The 13,659-nt window shown below is 35.4% G+C and overlaps 3 protein-coding genes across 4 annotated transcripts; 1 reads left to right on the forward strand and 2 right to left on the reverse strand.

Annotated features, from left to right (window-relative positions):
- Positions 1 to 2,542: 2,542 nt before the first annotated feature.
- Positions 2,543 to 3,624, reverse strand: LOC108808914 (protein LURP-one-related 8). Its single transcript, XM_018581018.2, has 2 exons — positions 3,240 to 3,624; positions 2,543 to 3,087 (listed from the first exon to the last, which is right to left on the reverse strand). The coding sequence occupies exons 1-2, from the start codon at positions 3,474 to 3,476 to the stop codon at positions 2,737 to 2,739; spliced, it is 588 nt and encodes a 195-aa protein (XP_018436520.1). The 5' UTR covers positions 3,477 to 3,624; the 3' UTR covers positions 2,543 to 2,736.
- Positions 3,625 to 5,305: 1,681 nt separating this feature from the next.
- Positions 5,306 to 8,835, reverse strand: LOC108811637 (probable galacturonosyltransferase 7). Of its 2 annotated transcripts, none has more exons than XM_018583717.2 (9): positions 8,466 to 8,835; positions 8,354 to 8,382; positions 8,181 to 8,273; positions 7,625 to 7,691; positions 7,477 to 7,523; positions 7,047 to 7,378; positions 6,610 to 6,961; positions 5,988 to 6,524; positions 5,306 to 5,901 (listed from the first exon to the last, which is right to left on the reverse strand). In XM_018583717.2, the coding sequence occupies exons 1-9, from the start codon at positions 8,596 to 8,598 to the stop codon at positions 5,620 to 5,622; spliced, it is 1,872 nt and encodes a 623-aa protein (XP_018439219.1). In that variant the 5' UTR covers positions 8,599 to 8,835; the 3' UTR covers positions 5,306 to 5,619. The 2 variants fall into 2 exon arrangements, with proteins under 2 accessions (XP_018439219.1, XP_018439218.1); XM_018583716.2 differs by having other exon boundaries at positions 5,306 to 5,904; positions 8,466 to 8,834.
- Positions 8,836 to 10,351: 1,516 nt separating this feature from the next.
- On the forward strand, positions 10,352 to 13,603 carry LOC108811638 (ethanolamine-phosphate cytidylyltransferase). Its single transcript, XM_018583721.2, has 9 exons — positions 10,352 to 10,776; positions 10,970 to 11,205; positions 11,286 to 11,473; positions 12,019 to 12,090; positions 12,345 to 12,412; positions 12,647 to 12,767; positions 12,853 to 12,918; positions 13,006 to 13,128; positions 13,204 to 13,603. Exons 1-9 carry the CDS (start codon positions 10,457 to 10,459, stop codon positions 13,273 to 13,275), a joined length of 1,266 nt encoding a protein of 421 aa, XP_018439223.1. The 5' UTR covers positions 10,352 to 10,456; the 3' UTR covers positions 13,276 to 13,603.
- Positions 13,604 to 13,659: the final 56 nt, after the last annotated feature.

Raw genomic sequence — 13,659 nt, forward strand, 5'->3', positions numbered from 1 at the left:
AGGTATTCTATCAAGTTGGATTTTATTTGGACATCACTAAAAAGGAACATTTTTATTGACAATTTTGTATTAATATGTAGTAGGTATACGACATCAACATGTATGTAAATCAAGTTAATGGCATTTTCGAACTGTAACGGTCGAGTTAATTATCATAGCTTTTGAAAAGAAAATATATAAATAGTTGTTGTTACAGACATCTTTGTTTGCTACCTACTTAAGTAAATAAAACGATGCATGTGACAAATGGAGTATTAAACTGAACAGTTTCAGAAGATCAAGTATTTATTTTGTATGTTAGCAAAAAAAAGTATTTATTTTGTCATTTTTAGCCATTTTCCCTAAGAAACTGTGTTAAACAATATGAGGCTGGTGAATTTTAATTACTAGTTTGATGATCCTTCCAATTACGGTAAAACTAGTTTGGATATTCCAAGTTGGATATATACAAAGAAATTCTGATCATGAAAATGGCAAAGAAAAAACCAAAAACATTGAATTCCAGGGACATTGATGTGATGTTTCTAGAGAACTTTATAAAAGTTAAGTTTGCCAAAAAATCCCCCAACAGAGACCAAGTCAAAAAAGAAAAAAAAAAAGAAATCTCAAAACCATTTCCGACCATATCTTTTAAACTGGCCACCTAAACTCTTGGATTGGTGTTGAAGAGTGATTATGACGTTATGTCCGAGTGTTATAAGAAACTTTACTAAACATCAAGAGTCTTATGGAAGTTACCAAGGTTTTGTTCAGCTTGCAGTACTGCTAAAAGAATATGCTTTATATAAGACAAGAAAAGTGTAAAGAGTTCATATAACCTTTGAGATAGAAGGTATATCGTTTATATTAAAGAGAGAAGGTATATCGTATAGAGATCTTGAATCATTTGAATATATGGCTTTATGGAGTTGTATGAACTGTGTTAGTAGCTATATTGTCGAATCGGGTGGCTGCGTGTCCATCGGCTTTCTGGTGAGCGTTGATGGAAATTACAATGTAGTTCTCCCACAACTAAAATTTCTTATATAGACCACAATGAGTTTGCATGTGTTTGAGGTTCAAAGAATCAAAAGTATTAAAAAACTCAGATGAAATTGTCGAAACTGAGAAAAAAACTTAAAAATCTATATACAAGAACATAGATCAATCGAGTTATAGAAAAGTTATGATGCCAAACAAAAACTTAATGATGCTTGCTGGAACGCTGAATTAAAAGTTACTATGGGTTGTGGTTTTATTAGCCATGGACTCGAATTACTATTTTACATGAGAAAAGAAAAGGCCCCTAGATTAAAAAAATTAAGTTAAAAGTTCATATATAGTTCCAATTTGGGCCTTACATGTTAGACCATGTTCAAATGCACTGACAAGCATGCACAGCCCATGACCTGATACTACCATCACAAAGACATAAACACAAATATATAATCCGGTTGTAACAAAGAATGTACTATTCAATAGTCAAGTCAAGTATTTGGAGATTGTCGTTCTCTTACTTAACTAGAAGCTTCTCATTGAATAGCCCAACGAAATCAACTTTCGTGTCGAGGTGAAACACGTGATTGAAAAACTTGAGAACCGTGCCATCTTTGTTTGATATAATCCTCAAGGGAACATGACTTGTAGCTCTCTTGAAAATTAGTAACATTATCCCTGGACTGATGAAGGCAAACAAACACATGCCCGAGGTAGAGGTAAAACATAGCTTCTTGCCATTTGATAAGTCTTCCTATCTAGTAAGCACACAGAACACTTCAACGCAACTCACTCCAACATCTTCAAACAGGAAATATAAGGGGAACTAAATATGTATGTATATAACCAGCTTTCAGAAAACAAATTAAATATGTAAAAAAGTCACCTGATCTTAATTTCCTGGACACTTTCGTCTAATATCGAATACGTCATCGAAATTGTTTCATAATAATATGGTTATTCCCCCACCCCTCTTTTTCCCAAAACCGACAATTATTAAACATATCCGGCTGATCAGCCGCCGCCTTCTGTTAACCGCCCCTAAAAATTAATAAATTGAGTGTCGGCATCTCTTTTTTGTAGTATATATCTAGGCGATTTTCTTTTAAAAAAATGAAAATAAGAGTTGTCTCTGTTCATGTGTAACATATAAAACTTAGGATTTTCTTTTTAAGAAACTCAAAATACTTTTCATGTGTAACATATAAACTTAGGAGTGGACAAATGATCCCATATCTGTTATCAGTTATGATTCGATACTTAAATACCCGTAATTATATAAATCAGTCCTTTACTAATAGACATATTTAACAAAAATAATTCAAATCACAAATATTTTTTTTTTAAAATAAATATATGACATAAATATATGCATGTGTAGTGTAAAATTTATTATATACTACATGATTAGTTTTATATGTACAATTTTATAATATTATTTAATTAATGTATTATTTAGGTATTATAATTTAAAATACAATTTTATTTTTATTTTTATTTTTATACATGTCATTTTATTTTTGTCTTTTTTAGACACCTAACTAAAATATCTAACCAAAAGTACAAATTTTACCATATGTTAAACATTAATAATGGGGAAATACCAATCATAAAAGTTATGATCAATACAAAACGATAGAGATAATGAATATCTTCAAAAACATAGATATCCGATTCGTTTTCGTCCCTATTAGGACACATGCACAAATTACATGACAAAAAGAGAGGCCATATATACGTAAAAAGCTTGAAAATGAAAAGTCAATATCTAAACATTTGGTCGAGGATGATGGTCAATGCCATGGCCACACGAGGCTCCATCTCCGGTTCAACTATAAGTTTAAACACATCTTTGCCAAAGGCGACTCCTCCAACCATTGCCTCTTTCCTCTTGATCTCCGCTGTTTTCTTCTTGTTCCTCTTCTCGTCCAATATTTTGCAGCTTCTTTGGCTGTATGATCCTTCTATCTCGTATAGTACCGTCTTCTTCGAGCTAACTGACACCAAGCTCCTCCTGTTTGTCATTATACCAACGTTTTTCTTTGCCGTAAATATTGGATCTCTTTGTGTTTCTCCATCGTATACCATCCAGCAATCTCCGAGACTCAACTTCTGATAAAATAAATTAACAAGAAAGGAATTAATATCAAGATGTTTCATTATAATTTGGTTATCTTTCAGACGACATACATAAAAGACTATTTTGGTTCAAGACTTTGGATCTTAGGTTATAAAAAGCCAAGAGAGATAGAGAAGACAAGTACCTTGCGGCGGATGGAGAGGAGGGGTAGGCCCGAAGCATCCATAAGGACTATGTTATCTTTAGGAGAGTTCATGTAGTTGTCGACCCTAAAGACAAGATCTCCATTGGAGTTGTACACTGTGAAGCCATCACAGTTGAAGAGAAGGGACTTCTTCCACACCGTTAAAACGATAGCTTCTTTACTATCATACAAGCTTTCCTGGCAAGTGTTTTGGAACTTCGGGTGAACTTTTGTCATTATCTTTTCTTTGTGGTATTGATGATTTTTGTTGGAGAATATGAGTTGGTACTTGATAATGAGAAGAGGTCGTTGCGTGTTTATATATACAAGTGTATAAAGAGAGAGAGAATGTGGTGCTCATATGAAAAGAATGGTCTCATCTTCTTGTTTTCCACTAGAGAGATATCCTTTTCAGTCTATTACTATAAGATATCTAGTCCTCTAATTTATGTCATTATATTATGCATTAACGTAAACTAATGAATTCCTTTCTATAGTTAAATGTTATAGTAAGTTCACCTAAACTCCAACAAAATATTATATAGGAGACTTGTATTTTAATTACTGATTCGATCAATATTGGCCCTACAAAATAGCAATTATGCGTGTCATGCTTAATATTAATCTAGTTTCTAGTTCATATGGTCGACGTTTAGAGAAATTTATAAATATAACACGATTAATATATATTGTTGGCAAATTTACCATTTTAAAGATTGATTAACTAAGTAGTTTATTTAAGGAAAATTGTAGAAATATATTTAAAACAAGATTTATTTTCTAATATTATCATTATTTACACTCTATTTTGTATATCTTATCTACATTTTAGACTAAGATAATAGTTATATATATATATATATATTATATTGTCTAATCACACTTGTATAATTGCTCTCTTTTTACCTTTTTTCATGCAAAGTCTTTTTATTAAGAAAATTACTAATAGAGAATATTATTGACTCCACAAAAGAAGAAAAAAAAAGAATCTATGCCAACCAAAACCGACGGGTCATAATCCATTGTCATTTCCACTGCATCGTTTTATAATGGAAAATAGGAGTTTTTTCTACGAAATATTCTTTATCTTTTATATTTATAACCATTCTGCAGGATTATGCCAGTATGCTCTAAAATTGAAGGCCAAAGTAAAACTATATAATTATTATATTTGCTCTCTATGGTAATCAATATGTAAATGTGTTATTCATGTATATCATATCTTATATTAAAGAACACTTTGTGGATCAGACTTCTTGCATGTCCCAGATATTGGCTAGACCAATTACATTTCCAATATCAGGTAAATATAAATTTATAACCAACATAGCTTTGAATTGCTGCCATCGACATTTTGAGCGGAAGGAAAAACAAAATCTAGTGGTAGATAAAGACGAGTGGAAAGACAAGTTCAAAGTTGCAAACAGGAACATGGAATAAAGAAATCGAGTTTTGGACCAATCCTTGGTTTTATTATGATATGATGGAAGGAGGACCACCATAAATATCATCACTCATCATTATAAATAATTAGGCTTAAGAAGAAAGTTGTGGAGGAGAAGCGATTAGCGGTGGGAAGAGAAAAGAAAAGAGACCACCCCAACAAAAATCAACTTAAAAAATTTCATATATTATTATTTTCCTTGTGATATTTTGCACACCCATTGGTATAACGAATTTTCCACTTACGTTGACATCTCTCTCTCTTACAGTTTTTTTTGCATTCCTTTCGCTATCTATCGTTTATCTATAAACAAATAAGATTGCGGTTCCTGCGTCATATTTACACAAAAAGTGATTAAGACCTTTGAGAGGTAACAATGTACGCATGAAGAATATGTTCTCTTGCCCTATCTCTCTTCAATGCATGATTGCAGAATAGGGTGAATACAACTTAATCTTTCCTACCAAACATGATTCCTCACTCTTTTTATTCCTCATCTTAGTAGCTACGGTGTGTTTCATATGATGGATCATTTTGCATCCATCCTCGTACGTCATATCATCAAATGTGCATTTTGTTAATCAACTGCCAATTGTCAGATATCTCTATGGAGGATATAACATGATGAAAGGAATTGCACACATCTTAGCCAAAAAAATCATATACAACATTAAAGTCTCGTCACATTCTACTTATATCAATATTAAAGCTGATTTTCAATCATCTTCATATCATGTCTCTTAAAAAATCAATTAGCTAAATCACTTTTTAACCCAACTTCGGCGTGCATGCTCTTTCCCCTGCAATGCATTCGGGTTTATTCACCCCTTCTCCAAAAAAATGAGATGTCGCTTAACCACCTCTCTAAATCTTTTTTCTTTTGCGTGTAACATGCTTTTGAAGCATTGGCCCAGTGTAGTTTCTTTTACTTTCTCATCAGGGATTCACGTTACAGTCACTCAAGAACCGATCTTCCCGGTTCAGATGCTTTCTCCAATAATTTTTGTACTGTGGGATTCCCAGCTCTAGCCACGGCTTCATGTTCCCATTGTAGTGCAATGTGGCTGCGTTTTTTATCCTTTGGGTGTTGAGGTAGTAGTCATAACCAAGCCCTGATACAGCCCATTTGTCGTCAAGACCATAAACTTTGTCTTGGAACGTAAGCAAAGTTGCTTGCAATGCAATTGCTTCTCGCGACGCACCTCCACCACCACTCATCTGCTGCACAAAGAAAATAAGTCATCGTTCATAAGCCTCTACATGATAATCATCTAATAATCGTTACTTTTAACAGGAAAACCAACCTGTTTGAAAAATTTCAGGTAGGTTTCTGAAACTCCCAATTCCCTCCATCTTTCAAGATCAATGACATTCAATCCAGACATCCAGAGACAAGCATTAGTATCAAAACTTCCTCTCTTGAGACTCTTTAGCTGCCCCAATCTCACAGAGCACGACTTCACTGCGCCGTTCACTTTTCCTTCCATATCAACCTCCCAAAGCGGAGATAAGTCTCGCTGGACTACAACGTCATGATCCAGAACCACAACCTTTTTCAACTTGTGGAATATCTTTGGAATAAGATAGTGAGATTGAGAGAAAAGGGATAAGTAGTATGTTCTATTCCCTTGTGACCCCAAGTTGTCACCACTGGTGAAGGAGACACGGAACTCCGCAGGCAAAGACAGCTTCTTCATCATATCAGAATTGCCCAGCTCGAGTTTTTCGATGTTCAATACTTGAATAGCTGCTTGCTTGCAGGGATTCCTTATAAACCATTGTTTCATTGCAAAGTAATTCTGCTCGTCTGTCACTACATGGAAAACAAAGTTTTTACTTTCCTGAAACATCAACAACAAACCAAGAATTAGATACAAGGGTTCTATGACTGCAACCAAGAATTAGAAACTAGATTTTAATGCATACCCTTGCGTGTAAAGCCGTTGAGTTGATCACAACGGAAGATGCAAGTATATTGTCGGAGATGATAACAAAGTGAAGCAATGAGGGATCTGAAAATTTGTCACTATCATCAACTTCAACTGGAGCTGACTTGAAATACTCCACAGTTAGTCTCATTGACAAGCAGTGAAGACTCTTAGGCATTGTCTGTACTGCAAGCTGGTAGAGGAACACACTCTGTTTCATGTGGAAACTAGCTTCATCCTCAGTCAAATCCAGTATCTGTCTCAATTTCTTGTCAACATTGTTACAGTCGACTGGAAAAGACTTTGCCTTTGCAATTACAGCTTCCATCTTCTGAAACTTTTTATCAACCCTGAAAGATCAGTGGAACGAGATGCATAGTAAGTACTGGTTAAAGGCATCTTAGTAATACTTGGATATTCTGGTGAAGAACTTACTGGGGTGGGAGGTCAGCATCTGCGGAACCTTCGCTGAGAATACGCTCAAACTCTTGGATATTCTGTTTCATATCCCGAGTCAACTTGCTTTGAGAAGGCATTTTAGCAATACTTGGATAGTATGCCCTAGCCACAAATAGGAGGTCCTTCATGTGCTTCACCTTAGCATCTTTCAAGGGTTCCTTATTTTCCTCCCTCCAGAGGCAGTAGCTTCCATATTTCAGTTGACAAGTTCTCTGAGTTTCATCAGCATTTACTATGCCTTTGTACGAGGCATTTGATGTTTTCCCCTGAACACCTTTGTACGAGGTTACAGCTTTGGTTTTTGTTTTCTGTTCAGAAGAATAAACCAAGAATCAGGTTAACTTACGACTATTGTTGAGAGATTTAAAAAAATGACTACTAAAGAAACCACGTAATTCATTTGTACATTTGCAGGGCTTGGCTTGACAACAACAGCTGGGGACACTGGTAATCCTGCATATTAATTGATGGACCAGATATAACGCTGCGGATCAGAATCAAAATAAGATATACTAGGAGAAGAATTTCAAGAAAGTGGAACTTGTAAAGCAGACCTCTTTTTTTAGAATCAGTTTTGCTTGTCCCATTCATAACTCTGGAACCCACTTTTACGTCGCTTTTCTAGCATGTGAGAATCAAGAAACCAAAAAAGCTTAGTATAAAAATTGTTACCAACTATCTCAAGTCAACCAAAAGAACCAAATCCTATCCTCACCCAGTACAAGTTGAGACACATGACGCAATATATAATTCATGGATGCATTTCACCTTTTCAGTCACACTCACTCATTCATATAAATTTTTCTACCCTAAGTAACATCACACAACACAAGTGAGTAACAAACAACCACTGGACCTCTAGTTTATTTTCGGGGCTAGAAAAGTTATCAGATTGGGGCATCATACCTTTTTAGCATCAAAATTATGAATGCAATACATTCTCTTCTATGGGAGAAAATTTAAACATTTCTAAAAAACAGATGTAAATAGTGTGTGTCCACATTATTTATAAAAGCTTTAATTCTTCGGTGAATATGTAATTTTTAAGTAAGAAAAAAAGAAAGTGGATGGCTTTAATCTAACATTGAAATGGAACCAAAAAGGACAAACCTTGGGAAGCACAGGATTGATTCTATGAAGAACCTCATCGACTCGGACGGATAGATCTCTCTGAGAATGTTTGGTAGCATTGATTCTATCAAACTGATTCCCACAAAAATAAAGAGCGTTAGAAACAAACATTACACTTTCCCCACAAAAATATAAACCACAACAATGCTTACGGGAGAAGACGGTTGCACAGTGACGAATCCTGGAGAATAAGAGAGAAAGAGATATTAGATTAGAGATCTGAAACAGAGAATCAATAGAGAGAGAGAGAAATGTAAATTTAACCAGGAGAGTGAAAGCCGTTGTGAAGGCCTAGCAAGAAGGCAAGAGGAACAAGCGTTGATAAGATGATAAGCACCAATACTCCTATTACCAGAACTCTCCACCTTCGTTTCCCTCCGCCTCCTCCTCCTTTCATTATCTCCCGCTTCAGATTCGATATCAAAATGCCTTACGAACACATTGGATCTCTCTCTCGCGATTAACACTCGAATCTACACTCTGCCAATGTATCTATGCTTCCAATCTCGATCTATAAGTGCTGCACTTTGATGGATCGCATCGTCCCTTTCCTTTTCCTTTTGCTTTTGCTACTTACACGGAACCAAGGAAGGAAGAGAGGAAAGAAGACAACCCCCTACTCTGTTTTCGCACGCGTGAATCTGTCTCTGCCTTTCGATTATTCCATCCAACTTGCTAGATCTATCTCCAGATCGCGACACGTGTTTTCCTCACACGGTGGTCACTTGTTTTTCATTACTCCCCGACAAATCCAAAACTCCGGGATGCCTATCAGGCTATGATTGGGTCTATAGCTTGGGCCTCGTTTATATTTTAGTGGGCTATATATGATTTGTGTGTAAGCCCGCCTTATTACCTGGTGGCATCAAACATTTTAGAACAAAAATATCTTCTCTCATTTTTTTAAACAAAAAAAATATGTATATGTAACATTTCCAGTGATCATCGATGCGGGAACAACTGAACAAGTCCAGTTGAGGTCAATAAAGATTCGTACAAGAGAGCATGAAATTAATTCTGATAGTTGGTGGATCATTGGCAGGTAGTTGCATCTTACATCAAGTATGAAGGATGTGTCAAGTAAGAGGTGTCACACGTGTTGCTCACAAAGTGTGGGAGGGGATCTTGATAAGACATTCTTCCCCTTTAATTCGGTTTGCGGTTTTCTGTTTTCGGTTTTGTCAGCTTTGAGAAGTTGAAATCAAAACTTTTAGAAATATTTTTATACTTCACTTTTGATCTAAAAAAGTGTAAATCAAGAAATAACATAACATCAGGTGATAATCTTCATTTTCCCGCTACCTAACCAGTTATACGACATAATTTGAATATTAAAAATCATACTCATATAATTAGAAATATCTGATTTATTCATTTCCTTTATAATAAAAGAAATTTTAAAAGTTAACAAAATATCAAATTATCCATTCCAGATTATTTTTATAATTTTTATTAAATTTTACAATATTATGGTAATAATCTTATAACCAATAATTTTACATACTTTATGCAAATATAAAACAATTTTATTTATAATATGTTGAATTATAATTTATCTATATTTAAAAAATTTAGGTAAACTGATCATAATTCGTTTTCTGAGATTTAAATCTGATTTTATCGATGTGGAACTAAAACTTTAATCAAACTAAAAAGATTTTATAAATCAGATCAATTTTATGAACCAAATATAATGGTGGTGGTTGGTTGTAATATAAGAGCTTTTTTTTAGTTTTAATTCTTAACTACAATATTATGGTAACAACTATATTTATAAATTAAGCTATAAGAAAAAAAAAATTGCTAATTGACTATTCTCATTTAGTAGTTATAGTTTTAACATTATTTAATTCTTATATTAATATCACATATAATACATAAATCTTTTTTATAGACTAAATTTCAGAATAAATGTTATACACTATAACCCCAAACTACTCATCTACAATATCTCCTATCCATATTCCATTGAATACTGTTTTTTTAAACCAAATCAAACCAAACTTGAACCGAATAAATTTCAATAAATGCAACTGAACAAGTTGACCAACAACCCAAACCATCAAATTTCATTTCGGTTAAGGTGTTTCGGTCCGGTTCTAGCTAAAAAAGATAGTAATAAGAAAAGACTTCCCGATCCCGAGTTTCTTTTTCTAAAGAGAAGAAACGTCAGTGAGTTTAGAGAGATCCGATCTGCGGATGCGACCTCTGTAAATGTGAAGCAAACAAACAAAAAAAAAACAAAAGAGAGAAAAATGGTTTGGGAGAAAGAGAGAATCGTGGGAACTTGTCTACTCGGAGGAGCCGCCTTCGCCGTCGGAGCTTCCTTCCTCCACCTCTTCCTCAAAGGCGACCTTCCTCTAGGCTTAGGGTTAGGCACATGTGTGCTTTCCCCATTCAGAAAACGCAAACCCGTCCGCGTCTACATGGACGGCTGCTTCGACATGATGCACTACGGCCACTGCAACGCGCTGCGCCAAGCGCGTGCTCTCGGCGACCAGTTGGTCGTCGGAGTTGTTAGCGACGAAGAGATCATAGCTAACAAAGGTCCTCCCGTTACTCCTCTTCATGAGAGGTATATCTAATTTTTTTGATTAACCTTTTTTCGGATATTTAAATGAGATTTAGAATATGGTTTTAATATCTCCGCGTGGCCACACATGTTTAGTGTTGTGGAGTTTGTTTTGGAAGTTCGCCTACTACTAGACCATCTCATGTGTTAGTTTCGTATTATATTTAATTGCATTGGGTTTGTTATGATTTGTTAGGATGATAATGGTGAAGGCGGTGAAGTGGGTGGATGAGGTTATACCTGATGCTCCTTACGCCATCACTGAGGAGTTCATGAAGAAGCTGTTTGATGAGTATCAGATTGATTACATTATCCATGGGGACGATCCTTGCGTTCTTCCCGATGGCACTGATGCTTATGCGCTTGCCAAGAAGGCTGGGAGGTACAAGCAGATTAAGCGTACTGAAGGAGTCTCCAGCACTGATATCGTTGGTAAACAAAGATACAAACTTGCATAGACGGCTTAGATTTTTCTTTACAAGTTTTGATTTTTTTTTGCAACTTGTGTGTAGGTCGCATGCTTCTTTGTGTGAGAGAAAGATCTGTTAGTGATAGTAATAGTCATTCCTCTTTGCAAAGGCAGTTCAGTCATGGGCATGACAGTCCAAGGTTTAAAGACGGAGTTTCTTCTGCTGCTGGTACTCGCGTCTCGCATTTTCTTCCTACTTCACGCAGGATTGTTCAGTTCTCTAATGGCAAGGTGTGCAAAGTCTTAAAGAGTGTCCTTTTTTTCTATTAGTTCGTTAGTTGCTTGTGTGTATCTACCGGTTATACTATCTGTTGCTTTATGATTTATGATCAAGTAGGTTGAACAGGTATATGACCTTTTTGTTTCTAATAGCTTATTAGCTATCCAAGTGGCTTTGAGCTTACTGTTCTTTTAGTTGTTTTGATTATTGAATTAGTTCAAACCACAGTATTCACCATCGTTATGGGAACACTCTCTGGTTCTTCCCTTCTGAAATATGATTAGCAAGTTACTAGTTCACTCTTTCTAAGTTTCACGAATCGTTGGGCCTACTTTTTATATCTTTATCTATTTATTTCTTTTTAAGTGACAAGAGGTTGCTTCACCCCTCATTTTATGCCTTACTTTCAACTCAACTCATACCGGCTATGTACTTGAGATTATTTTTTCTTTGATAAATTCACGTTTCCCAAACTTCCGTCATTTTGCTTCATCTTTTCATTCTGCTTTTCATATTGTATAATGGAGTTGATCAATTGACATGCTTATGGTGGCAGGGGCCAGGACCTGATGCACGTATAGTTTACATAGATGGTGCGTTTGATCTTTTCCATGCTGGCCATGTTGAGGTATAGTAAGTTAACTTAGTGCAATTTAATTTGTCAAGTCGTTATGCTGCCTCAGTATGCTATTCATTTCAGGATTTGACTTTGTATTTTTTTTCCGACATATCTGAGCGGTAATCTGTAATTTAGCCGCATATGGATTCTTATCATATATGTTTGTCGACTAGTGCAACTAGAATTGGCCAAGTAATATTGAGCGACCATATTTATTCTGCTAATATTAACTTTTGTTCTTGATTTATTCAAATTTTGTACAGATTCTCAGGCGTGCTAGAGAGCTGGGAGACTTTCTTCTTGTTGGAATACATAATGACCAGACCGTCAGGTTCATAAAGCTCAATTTTGACTGTCTGCTTTATTGTGTGATTGTCTCAGTTTCTATTTAGCTATCTTTTATTTTCATGTCCTGGGAAGTGTTATGGGGAAGATCATATTATGTTAATTTTTATGCAAAGAGAAATAGTTCAAGTCCCATTCTGATATCTACTTTTAAGTCTTGGTAGTGGTGAGAAGTTTAGATGTGCATCTCTGCTTAAATTCGTATTACGTTGCCGTGCAGTGCTAAAAGAGGAGCGCACCGCCCAATAATGAATCTCCATGAAAGGAGCTTAAGCGTTCTGGCATGCCGCTATGTAGATGAGGTGATAATTGGTGCTCCATGGGAAGTGTCAAAAGATACGGTGAGATTCTCTACCCTTTACCTGATAAATACCCAAAATGGTTTCTATGAAAAAGCTAATTTTGACAATGATTTGGATATTGCAGATCACAACATTTGACATTAAATGGGTAGTTCATGGGACAGTAGCCGAGAGCGATGACTTTCAAAGGGTAAAACTAGATTCAGATATGAGCAAGTGTATATATTAAGGTAAAAGCTGCATTTTTTTCTGAGAATATGGTTTGTTGATTTGACAGGAGGAAGAGAATCCGTATGCAGTACCAATTAGCATGGGGATATTCCAAGTTCTAGATAGCCCTCTTGATATCACAACATCAACCATAATCAGGAGGATTGTAGCGAACCATGAAGCCTATCAGGCAAGTTCCTATTCTTCTTCTTATTGTTGGTATACTTCACCAGTGTCTGACTCAAAATCTTTCGTAATTCTATAGAAACGTAATTTGAAAAAGGAAGCTAGTGAGAAGAAGTACTACGAGCAGAAGGCTTTTGTGTCTGGCGACTGATAGACTCAAAATCTGTAAAAGGTTAGAAGCTTTGCAAGACCCATTTTCTGGATGCAGTTTCTATGTAGGATGTTTCTGGATGAGACTACATATGACTCTGTCTGTTCTCTAGTTTACAGTTTACATAAAGAGAGGCATTGATGGTTTTAGCACCAATTGCCTTTCTTTTAGTTTCTTTCACTTTTTTTTGGGATGTTTCATTATGTTTTTTTTTTTAACTTTGGTTTTTGCGTACTGCAAATATTTACAGGATTGTATCTGTTTAGTGCTTTACTATCTCGAAATAAAACAAGGAACTCCGTTAAATGATAAGACAAGTCAACAAAGAGATGTAAGACAGTTCCTTGACTCTTTTTATCACTCACAGGCATTGCAGGTTAACTT

Source organism: Raphanus sativus, chromosome 6 (genome assembly GCF_000801105.2).
Source record: "Raphanus sativus cultivar WK10039 chromosome 6, ASM80110v3, whole genome shotgun sequence".
NCBI classification, from domain to species: Eukaryota; Viridiplantae; Streptophyta; class Magnoliopsida; order Brassicales; family Brassicaceae; genus Raphanus; species Raphanus sativus.

Bases quoted from the DNA above. Each gene is read 5' to 3' on its own strand.
- LOC108808914 (XM_018581018.2), bottom strand. From the start codon at position 3,476: ATGACAAAAGTTCACCCGAAGTTCCAAAACACTTGCCAGGAAAGCTTG. The intron at 3,088-3,239 runs GTACTTGTCTTC...TTATTTTATCAG, and splicing joins TCCTCTCCATCCGCCGCAAG to AAGTTGAGTCTCGGAGATTG.
- LOC108811637 (XM_018583716.2), bottom strand. From the start codon at position 8,598: ATGAAAGGAGGAGGAGGCGGAGGGAAACGAAGGTGGAGAGTTCTGGTA. The intron at 8,274-8,353 runs GTAAGCATTGTT...TGTGGGAATCAG, and splicing joins CTGTGCAACCGTCTTCTCCC to TTTGATAGAATCAATGCTAC. The intron at 7,524-7,624 runs GTCTGCTTTACA...ATTAATATGCAG, and splicing joins AACTGATTCTAAAAAAAGAG to GATTACCAGTGTCCCCAGCT.
- LOC108811638 (XM_018583721.2), top strand. From the start codon at position 10,457: ATGGTTTGGGAGAAAGAGAGAATCGTGGGAACTTGTCTACTCGGAGGA. The intron at 12,413-12,646 runs GTTCATAAAGCT...GTTGCCGTGCAG, and splicing joins CATAATGACCAGACCGTCAG to TGCTAAAAGAGGAGCGCACC. The intron at 13,129-13,203 runs GCAAGTTCCTAT...GTAATTCTATAG, and splicing joins CGAACCATGAAGCCTATCAG to AAACGTAATTTGAAAAAGGA.